Source organism: Poecilia mexicana, unplaced genomic scaffold (genome assembly GCF_051168715.1).
Source record: "Poecilia mexicana isolate PSO_F unplaced genomic scaffold, ASM5116871v1 scaffold_9, whole genome shotgun sequence".
Lineage (NCBI taxonomy): Eukaryota > Metazoa > Chordata > Actinopteri > Cyprinodontiformes > Poeciliidae > Poecilia > Poecilia mexicana.
In genome coordinates this window covers 323,621-334,480 of record NW_028263378.1, presented here as the reverse complement: position 1 = coordinate 334,480, position 10,860 = coordinate 323,621, and the positions used below count along the sequence as shown (strand labels likewise).

Below are 10,860 nucleotides of genomic sequence, written 5' to 3'. Positions count from 1 at the left end.
TGGATGAAGGTTGGATGGATGGATGAATGGAAGATGGATGGATGAATGAATGATGGATGGATGATGGATGAATGAATGGATGATGGATGGATGATGGATGGATGGATGATGGATGGATGAAGGTTGGATGGATGGATGAATGAATGATGGATGGATGATGGATGGATGGATGAATGGATGATGGATGGATGAATGAATGATGGATGGATGATGGATGGATGATGGATGGATGAAGGTTGGATGGATGGATGGATGAATGAATGATGGATGGATGATGGATGGATGGATGGATGATTGATGGATGGATGATGGTTGGATGGATGGATGATGGATGAATGAATGAATGATGGATAGATGATGGATGGATGGATGATGGATGGATGATTGATGGATGGATGGATGATGGATGAATGAATGGATGATGGATAGATGATGGATGGATGGATGATGGATGGATGATTGATGGATGGATGATGGTTGGATGGATGGATGATGGATGGATGGATGGATGATGGATGGATGATGGATGAATGAATGATGGATGGATGATGGATGGATGATGGATGAATGAATGATGGATGGATGGATGATGGATGGTTGGATGGATGATGGATGGATGAAGGTTGGATGGATGGATGAATGGAAGATGGATGGATGAATGAATGATGGATGGATGATGGATGAATGAATGGATGATGGATGGATGATGGATGGATGGATGATGGATGGATGAAGGTTGGATGGATGGATGAATGAATGATGGATGGATGATGGATGGATGATGGATGGATGGATGAATGGATGATGGATGGATGAATGAATGATGGATGGATGATGGATGGATGATGGATGGATGGATGAAGGTTGGATGGATGGATGGATGAATGAATGATGGATGGATGATGGATGGATGGATGGATGATTGATGGATGGATGATGGTTGGATGGATGGATGATGGATGAATGAATGAATGATGGATAGATGATGGATGGATGGATGATGGATGGATGATTGATGGATGGATGGATGATGGATAGATGATGGATGGATGGATGATGGATGGATGATTGATGGATGGATGATGGTTGGATGGATGGATGATGGATGGATGGATGGATGATGGATGAATGAATGATGGATGGATGGATGGATGATGGATGGATGATGGATGAATGAATGATGGATGGATGGATGATGGATGGTTGGATGGATGATGGATGGATGAGTAATAATCTGTTCTTACTCAGCAGACTCAGACACTTAAGTCTGTTGACTGACAGGAAGTGTCTCTTTCAAAATAAAAGCACACTGTTTTAATGCTCATCTCTTACATTTTTATCAGCCATCACTATTACATCATCAGGTCACATGACTAAAGCTGATGGTGCATTCAGGATTCTCTCGTAAAGAACAGTCTCGGTGTCTCAGCGGCGGCGGTACAGGATGTCCCAGCTGTCTCTCCACTTCAGTGCCTGCAGCTGATTGGCTGTCAACTCGGGGTTCCCGTAGGTCAGAGGACAGAAGGTCCAGTAGGACAGGAAGATGGACAGCAGGACAGCCGCCGTGCAGACGGCCAGCATGTGGCGGGACGTCCTGCTGCTGTGGACAGAAACAGAGCCATCACTGTCCACAGGAAGCAGAAGAGCAGCCTTTCAAAGTAAAGGAAGAGTTAAAGCAGAGTGGTGGAGTTGGCATGTCCTCCATGTTTTCTGCCACCTGCTGTCTCCAACGGCCCGATTTGTCCCCCGTCTCTGCGTGTGTGTACCTGAGCAGGTGAGTGTGTATGTGCTCCAGCAGGGCGGGGCTCAGCAGGTACAGGTAGCAGAGGGCGGGCAGGTAGTGGTACAGGAAGAGAGTCCGCTCCATCAGCAGGAAGGGCAGGAAGTTCACTGCCCAGCCGCCGCCGCAGAGCAGGCCCACAGACGCAAACCGCTGCCACGCACCTGCAGACACACCGGATCGGAACCGGGTCAGAAACACATCAGAACCGGGCCTGACAGCAGAACCTGTCAGGAAGCCGCACCATCAGGTAGGTCTCTGAAGCCCCGCCTCCTCCTCAGCAGGTACAGAGCCGCCAGCAGCTGATAGGCCAGCAGGCTGAGGTTGGCCACACCCCATGACACCGGGTTACCAATCAGATGGATCTGAGCCTGAAACACAGCCGGCCAATCAGAGATCAGGACCAAATACTGTGAGTGTGTATTTCTGAGTGTGTGTGTTACATTGGTCGAGGGGTGCAGCCAGTAGGCGATGTTGGTTTCCATGGCGATCCACTCTAAAGGGGCGGAGCTGTACTTGTGTTCAGACTCTTCCTGTTTCACAGTCAGCATCTTCCACTGCAGTGACATCACAGTATGACATCATCAGAGGAATCACAGCATCACCTGGGAGTGACATCGCAGTGATGCGTTCACGGTCATACCTGGAGCTCCGTGAATTTGGACCAGAAGGAGATTTTTCTATCGATGTCAATGTGTGTCGGAGAGTGAAGCTCCGCCTCCCGCTCCTTCTGCTCCTGACCTGCAGGGGATGCATCATGGGAGATGGTGATGTCACTACATGAGGCCATCAGCTACTGGTACCCATACCTCCATGTTCTCTTCCTATAGATGGGGCTGTTGACCTTTGACTTCTCTCTGTCTTTACAGGGATCTAGGATAGTTGTAACAACAGACTTTATCTGAGAATATTTATGTCAGATTTAAAAACAGGAAACAACTATGTTGTTTACGCTGCAATGCATCCTGTAGCTAGTTGCTACAGTGCTAGCTGCGTCCAGCTGGAACAGTCAGCAACGCTCAGTCCTTTCACTGAGTGTTGTGAAGCCGAGAAAGAAAGATAGAGGTAATGAGCAAACTGGGGAGGAGGAGAGAAACAGCTGCTGGTAGCTAACCAGCTAACTCTAATCAGAAAGGAAAACATAGCGTCACAAGCTCCAGTCGCTAACTCAAGTTGTTTGCAGTTAGCATCGAGCTCAAAACATTTTCTGATATATCACAATGTTTTGTTACCATGTCACTTTAAGGTTTATTCATTCATTATATTCAATCTGGCTTTAGTTGGTGTTAGCTCCTGCTAACGGTGTTAGCTTTCTTCCTGCTAAGGGGAGTTTTCCTCTCTGCTGTCGCTCCATGTTAGTGAAGGAATCTAAACTCCATGTTGTGACAGACTGATGGCTGACTGTCTAGACTCGGTTCTGCAGGTTCTGTGGGTCGTACTGGTTCCGTATCGGTGCTCCTCCACCGTCCAGCCCAGGCTGCCACTGTGAGCCTTTAGCAGCTTCTCCGCCACGACCTCCATCTGACGGAAACCCCAGTCTGGGAGAGGCAGGCCGCTCAGCTGCACACACACACACACACACACACACACACACACACACACACACACACACACAGGTTAATGCTGATGCTCTGCTCAGCCACTGCGATGACATCACTTCCTGCGAGGACCTTGAGCACAGCTGAAGTGTTGACGTGGACCAATCGGACCTCAGAGACGATTGTCTTCCACTCCTCTGACTCCGCCTCCCTGTTGTAGATCTCCTGAAGGCAAAACACAAAGACCGGGCTCAGCAGAACCAGAAGCAGGCTCGGTAGGGCATTATTGGTGCCACTGGAGGTAAAGCTGGACTAGCATCTAGCTTAGCGTCTGGTTCAGCCAGAGGATCATAGAGGACCAATGACCAATCATGCTCTGCTCTAGCAGCTCCTCTGTCTGTGGCTCCTCCCCCTCCTTAACCCAGAGTAAAGTTTCTCTGGTTCGGTCCGGTTGGACTCACCAGCCTCCACAAGTTCTGGGTTGCCATGGAAACGTTGAAGTCTATGTATCCAGAAACCTCCTGAGCGTGAGGACTCATGGGCGCGGCCACATCATGGCTACCACAGAAGAAGAAGAAGGTCAGTGCTGACGGCAGCAGAGTGACATCACAGCAGGTGAGCTGCGTACCTGTTGAGGAGGCGTGATGTCATCCCATGAACCAGCTGGATGATGTCACCGTGTCGCACGAGTCGGGGCGGGGAGTCCACCACCAGCTCCTGTCTGAGACACACACCTGCTGGGACCTGCAGAACCCGACCCGGTTCTGCTCTGGTCCTGACCCGGTTCTGACCTACCTTGCCGGGTCCTTGATGATCCACCAGTTGTTGACGTCCTTGAAGGCGTAGCAGGTCACCTGCTGCTGGTGGGAGCTGCCCCGCCCATTTTCATACCTGAACACAGAAACAGGAAGTTACCATTTTGTCCTCAGAGGCTTCTGATTGGCTGCAGGGTGGGACCGAGCCGGCGGCACCTGATTGGATAGTTGGCTTTGTGTGAATGGAGCCAGCAGGGGACAGGCCGGGGGGCGGAGCTTCGTAAGGTCACCTGACTACCGAATGCCACCTGTAGGGGCTGACCCCGCGTGACCCGGGAGAGACCGCCCTGAAACGGACAAGCAGTCCATCAGTCCACCAGCTGCTGATCAATCAGAACCATTGATCTGTGATCGGATTGGACGCTGGGAGGAACGCCGGGTCGGAGAAATGTCCTGCTGGTTTGACCTTTCACAGATCAGGAAAGGTTTTATAAAACACTGAGACTTTGGGAAGTCGGTCTGCTATGCTAGCTACTATGTAGCTGTGCTGCAGTCTGTGTTTCAGTTCAGTTGGCACTAAAATAAAGCGACTCACACACCGACTGACAGACAGAGATCTAAGCTCTGCTGGCGATCTGTCGGTTTCCATGGCAACGGGTCTGCATTAGGAGTGGAGTCGACTCAGAGGCTGATTAAAGTCAGAAAATAGGTGTTCAAGGTTGTGTTTCTGTTTCTGACAGGTAAAAACGACTGATTGCCTCATGTGGTGATATTCATAACATCCAGGAAACATTTCAGACGGTGAGGCGGACAACAGCAGGGGAAGTAAATTATTGACAACATAAAAGAAAAATGTGGTTCTCTTCCATACAGACAGAAACCAAACTGTTTACAGATGTATGTCCAAATATTTTTACATTTTACACATCAAAACATCGGCAAGTTTCTAAGATTTAATTTAAACCATTTTATAGAAATCAGACAAGAAACTCGAAGCTCCAAACATTTGACAGGTTTCTGCTCATACTGCACTGGAACAGTTTAACTCACAATGGCTACAGGCGCATCATTAGCTGCTAACAGCTACAGGGGCTAATAGCTGTGGTGGCTAACAGGCAGGACTCTCGGGTTGGTTCCTGCTGGGGAACACCTGAGCCAGGTGAGAGGGCGGGGCTACCTGCAGGCTGGCCTGAAAGGCGGAGCTCATCAGCTGGTCATGTGGTCCGCTGCGCTGGAGGATGCTCAGGTGGACGTAGAACCAGAACACGTAGAGCAGAACCGGAACCACCAACAGGCAGAGAACCTTCCAACCACACTGAACACACACACTCATCTGCTCCATGCACACAGAGAGAACCAGGTCAGACACAACCGGGTCAGACACAACCATGTCAGACACAACCTTCTGGACTCACATGACTCTGGGCCTGATCTCCAATTAGCTTCCAGCTGTGCAGCGAGGCCACGCCCAGCAGCAGCAGGTAGGAGAACAGGCCTGTGTACTTCACCCTGTCGAGATCAAAGGTCACATTAAACATGCTACACTAGACATACTAAGGTAGACATGCTATGCTAGACATGCTATGCTAAACATGCTATGCTAGACACGCTATGCTAAACATGCTAAACTAGACATGCTATGCTAGACATGCTAAACAAGGCATGCTATGCTAGACACGCTGTGCTAAACATGCTAAGCTAGACACACTATGCTAAACATACTAAACAAGACATGCTATGCTAGACACGCTATGCTAAGCATGCTAAACTAGACACGCCATGCTAAACATGCTAAACTAGACACGCTATGCTAGACATGCTAAGCTAGACACGCTATGCTAAACATGCTAAGCTAGACACACTATGCTAAACATACTAAACAAGACATGCTATGCTAAACACGCTATGCTAAACGTGCTAAACTAGACACGCTGTGCTAGACATGCTAAGCTAGACACACTATGCTAAACATACTAAACAAGACATGCTATGCTAGACATGCTATGCTAAACATGCTATGCTAGACACGCTATGTTAAACATGCTAAACTAGACACGCTATGCTAGACATGCTAAGCTAGACACGCTATGCTAAACATGCTAAGCTAGACACACTATACTAAGCATACTAAACAAGACATGCTATGCTAGACACGCTATGCTAAACATGCTATGCTAGACACGCTATGCTAAACATGCTAAGCTAGATACACTATGCTAAACATACTAAACAAGACATGCTATGCTAGACACGCTATGCTAAACATGCTAAACTAGACACGCTATGCTAGACATGCTAAGCTAGACATGCAATGCTAAACATGCTAAGCTAGACACACTATGCTAAACATACTAAACAAGAAATGCTATGCTAGACATGCTATGCTAAACTAGACATGCTATGCTAGACATGCTAAGCTAGACATGCTAAGCTAAGCACGAAGCTGGCATGTGGCAGAGCGGTCCTCACCCGACAGCAGCTGCACACGACACACCTGAGAGGAGGAGCCAGCCGTACCTGGACCAGCACCTGAGGAAGAGGAGGAGATGAAGGTGAGATCTAATCCCTCGGGGTCGGGGTCAAAGGTTACAGCTGATACTCACCTGCCGGGAGCGTTGTGGAAGCGGAGGTATGAGAAGAACGCCAGCAGGACGAAGAAAATGAGCAACGACTCCAGCAACATGAAGCGTGATTGGACGATCAGAGAGTTCTCTGAAACCATAGAAACGCTCACATCAGGTGGTTCTCACAGGCCCTGAACGCACCACGACCCTGCCAAGCCCCTAAGGTCCCACTGTCGGCCCAGTCCCTTAAGACTCACCCAGCAGCAGCAGCAGAGCGGCTCCCAGGGCCGACAGGTGAGAACACCTGAGCTCCAGAATCAGCAGGTAACCCAGCGGGACGCAGAGCGCTCCACCCAGAGCCGGCAGCAGCCGGAGGCTCCACACGCTGAGGCTGCAGGGATACACTGCGACGCAAAACCAACGCACCTCATTAACCGGAGAGGCTGGACAAAACCAGAGAAGAAGAACGATCCACAGACCTCCGACCTCAGGAGCAGTACATCCATCCATCAACCATCCATCATCCATCCATCCAAACCCGGATTAGAGGATTTTGACAGTGTTGTTGAAAAACTGTCTGATTTGTTTTGGCCAACATCCATCATGAATGCTTGATAATTATTGGTCCAAACTGGACGCGTCTTACGCTTTGGGGCGGAGCGTCAGGGAGGGATTTCTCTCGACGGCGGACAACAGAAAGCATGACAGCGGAGGAGGAACGAAAGAAAAAGAAGAGCGGGACAGAGAGGTGATGAAGAAAATATCCGAGCTAAAAGGTTGTTTTAAACCTCATATTGGACATGGAACAGAACCACCGCCTGGCTAGCAGCGGCTCTACGGTCCGCCAGAACCTGGATCTGATCTGGTGCCTGAAGTGTTACAGGCGGCAGAAGGTTTACAAAAAATCAGAAACGATTCTTCTCCAGATCGTAATATGAACGCGGTGAGTCCATCCAAACAGGCCGAGTTATCCTCCATCCACCTGCTGGGTTTTGTATTGTCAACAGGGGCGCAACTACATATTATTCAGGTGGATGCGGAAACATAAATCCTAAGGGTGAAGGAGCGTATAAAACATACTCCCCCCCTCCCCCGAGACGAAGACACGTGAAAGGTAAAACTCGCTACATTTACATGTGCGCGAAGTGAAGGAGCGTAAGGGCGCGGTGAGGTGGAGGCATCATCGGGGCGCCGCCCCCTCCAGACGGGGTTTTGGCGCCCCCTCTGGTGCAGCGCCCCTATGTGTCGCATGCGCTGAATACCCACTTTTTGCGCCACTGCCTGTAGGTCAGGGGTCCCCAAAGTGGGTCCTGGAGGCATCCTGCATGTTTTATTCTCTCCCTGGTTTAACGCACCTGGATCAAATGATGGATCATTAGAGGCCTAAGAGGAACATTGACAAGCTGAAAAGGTTGGATGTTGGAAACGTGCAGGATGCCGGGCCTCCAGGACCCACTTTGGGCCCCCCTGCTGTAGGTAGATAAGGTTGGTGGACGGGATATAAAGCTGCTGTGGTGGATGTAGCAATACCAAGTGACCACAACATCAGGAAAAAGGAGCAACTGGAGAAATACCAGGGCCTCAGAGAGGAACTGGAGAAGGCCTGGAAGGTGAAGACCACAGTGGTGCCTGTGGTCATCGGGGCCCTCGGGGCAGTCACCCCCAAACTGGAGCAGTGGCTCAAACAGATCCCAGGAACAACATCAGACATCTCAGTCCAGAGAGGGAGGGAGGAAGGGAGGGAGAGAGAAAGAGAGAGAAAGACCACCCGAGAAGGGAATTTTATATGCGTGTGTGTGTGTGTGTGTGTGCGTAACTGTATGACCATGATTAAGTAGGGCCACCTTGGCTCAAGCCCAGGGGCCCACATCCTCCTAGATCCGGCCCTGCATCCATCATTCATCCATCCACCCTCTAACTGGTCCCAGTTGGAGGGACCAGTTCTAACTGGTTTCCTGACTGGTTCTGATGGTTACCTGCTCCAATTCGGTTCCAGACAAAGTTCCCGTCGAAGCCGCCCAGGTAAGCTGCAACAGAAGAACAGGAAGTGAGTCGCGAGCCCCACTGCGTCGCGGCAGCCCGTTGCCATGGTAACCCACCTCCCAGTGCCAGGAGGGCGTGGCCTAGCGGCGGACCGCTGTCGTCGATGAAGAACGTTCTCTTCATGTAGAGAGAGAGGAACTGGCCGTAGTAGACCTCATCGAACCTGCGCACACACAGAGGTTCTGGTTCCGGTTCCGGCTCCGGGACCGAACCGTACGCAGGTGACACTCACACCACGGCGCCGGGGTAGCCCAGCCCGCTCAGCCGGGTCCACAGAGACAGCAGAGTCACCAGAACCAGAACCAGGTCCAGCCGGGCCGTCACCACTAGGGGCAGCTGCAGCATCGCTGGCGCCTAAAAGGGTCAGAACCAGAACCGTCAACCAAGCAGAACCAGCTGCTGAAACAGAACCAGGACTTCATCGTTCCAAAGAACTCGGAGGGCTCAGAACTTCTGGACCGGGCTGGCGGTCCGGCAGCGGCAGAACACTTCAGATTCCGAAGTTCAGAACCGATTGTCCTGTTATCATACCGGGACCAGAACCAAGATGGACGGTTCTGACTTTTCAAACAGCCCAATGGGCTCTGGAGGAGGTTCAGAACCGAACTTTCTGAAGAGGATCCAGTTTAAACTCAGGAGTGAAAACTGAACTTTAGAACCTGGTTCCGTTCTGAGCCGGATCAATGCTGTGGTCCCTGAACTGAACCGGGTTCTTTTGACCGTTTTCATGGTGAACCGAACCATTCCGTCCACCAGGATCAGATCCTGTCTGGATCAGCAGCGGTTCGGTTCGGTCCTGCCGGGTCAGCTTTCTACTCTCGCGAGACTTGCCTTTAATCCTGCTCCCGGCTCTGCGGGTTACCTGCTGACGTCATCCAGGTACCGGTTCGGCTAGTCCCGTCTCTTTGCAACTGCAGACCGGCCACTTCTTTTTCTTCTTCTTCTTGTTTTGAGCGGATGGTAACCAAGACAACGGCTCATTACCGCCACCTGGCGGTATTGATTTTTCATCAATAGATTGGAAATAATTTGCTATTTTTACGTTTTCAATAAAAACTTCCTGTAGAATTTATTCCTCTTCATTTTGCAGATGTTTTTAATAACCTGGTTATGCAGTAGATGTGATCTAGATGCTGCAGATCTTCAGACATTTATATCTGTGACGTCACAATAAAGCATCTTGTGAAAAAAGATTAACCAATACAAATAAAGTGTTTGTATAATGGTATGTAGAAGAATGTCTTGAATGTGTTGATGTTTGTAAAAAGTCCACAGAGTAAATTATCTGGTCACAACTTTACCTGAACTCATAAAAACCCACCTGGGTCTGACAGCGGGGGGCGGCAGGGGGACCGGAAGCCGGACCGGTGGAGCTCCAGAGTTCTGCCCGGAGAGACAGGAACTGGATTGTTGGGGGAGCTTGACCCAACGGTTCAAGAGGCCTTCTCCTTAAGGACATCAAATCAGGCCGAGGACCGGAACCGATACCTGGGCGAAGTTCGCTCCAGGCCCGGTGAAGGAGACCTCCCGGGATTATAAACCCGGTGAGACGTTTCCTTGGTTTTCTTTGTTTGGACACAGACGGATGAACCATTTGGGCCCCATAATTATTTTTTGTGTGAATGGATCCAAATTTTTTGAGTGCATAGATGCGAGTTTTCGTTGGACATTTATTATTATTTAAAGATCTTTTTGTTTTATTTCTGAGACTGCTTCAGATTTGGTTTGGTGTTTATTATGCAGAACTGCAACAGTAACGGAACCGCTTTGAAATGTCTGTTGGAACAGCTGATTTATTAAACATGGCGTCTCCTCCCATCCGCACTCTTCAGCTGACGTGTCTGAGCTTTTTTTTTTTATTAATTTCATTCAAATCGTTTTTGCTAGTTTTGATTAAGACAGGCTGTTAATATACTCATATTCTAGTTATTGAATAATTAATGGAATCTTCCGTTAGACGGGGATTAGTTACATCTGAATGTGTGAACTGTGTTCATAGTGTTTATTATAAATCCATGTCTGTTTGCTGATTAGTTTGAGTTCATCTCCTTCCTCCAGAGGAAACCAGCCAAAACAAATCAAACTCGGTCACATGACCTGCACATGCTGCTCCTCCGCCTCATGACATCTTGATCCCTTCTTGCATCACTCGCCCTAAACAGAGACGTCTTCTGTCAGAA

The 10,860-nt window shown here is 49.5% G+C and overlaps 1 protein-coding gene across 2 annotated transcripts; it reads right to left on the bottom strand.

Annotated features, from left to right (window-relative positions):
• Window positions 1-1,291: 1,291 nt before the first annotated feature.
• Window positions 1,292-10,740, bottom strand: pomt1 (protein-O-mannosyltransferase 1). Of its 2 annotated transcripts, none has more exons than XM_088008520.1 (20): window positions 9,512-10,740; window positions 8,913-9,034; window positions 8,737-8,843; window positions 8,614-8,664; window positions 6,895-7,041; window positions 6,677-6,785; window positions 6,543-6,602; window positions 5,489-5,582; window positions 5,251-5,406; window positions 4,290-4,420; window positions 4,114-4,209; window positions 3,947-4,039; window positions 3,780-3,876; window positions 3,451-3,543; window positions 3,220-3,340; window positions 2,424-2,521; window positions 2,224-2,337; window positions 2,025-2,151; window positions 1,767-1,944; window positions 1,292-1,600 (listed from the first exon to the last, which is right to left on the bottom strand). In XM_088008520.1, exons 2-20 carry the CDS (start codon window positions 9,023-9,025, stop codon window positions 1,426-1,428), a joined length of 2,160 nt encoding a protein of 719 aa, XP_087864646.1. In that variant the 5' UTR covers window positions 9,026-9,034; window positions 9,512-10,740; the 3' UTR covers window positions 1,292-1,425. The 2 variants fall into 2 exon arrangements, with proteins under 2 accessions (XP_087864646.1, XP_087864647.1); XM_088008521.1 differs by having other exon boundaries at window positions 1,292-1,597.
• Window positions 10,741-10,860: the final 120 nt, after the last annotated feature.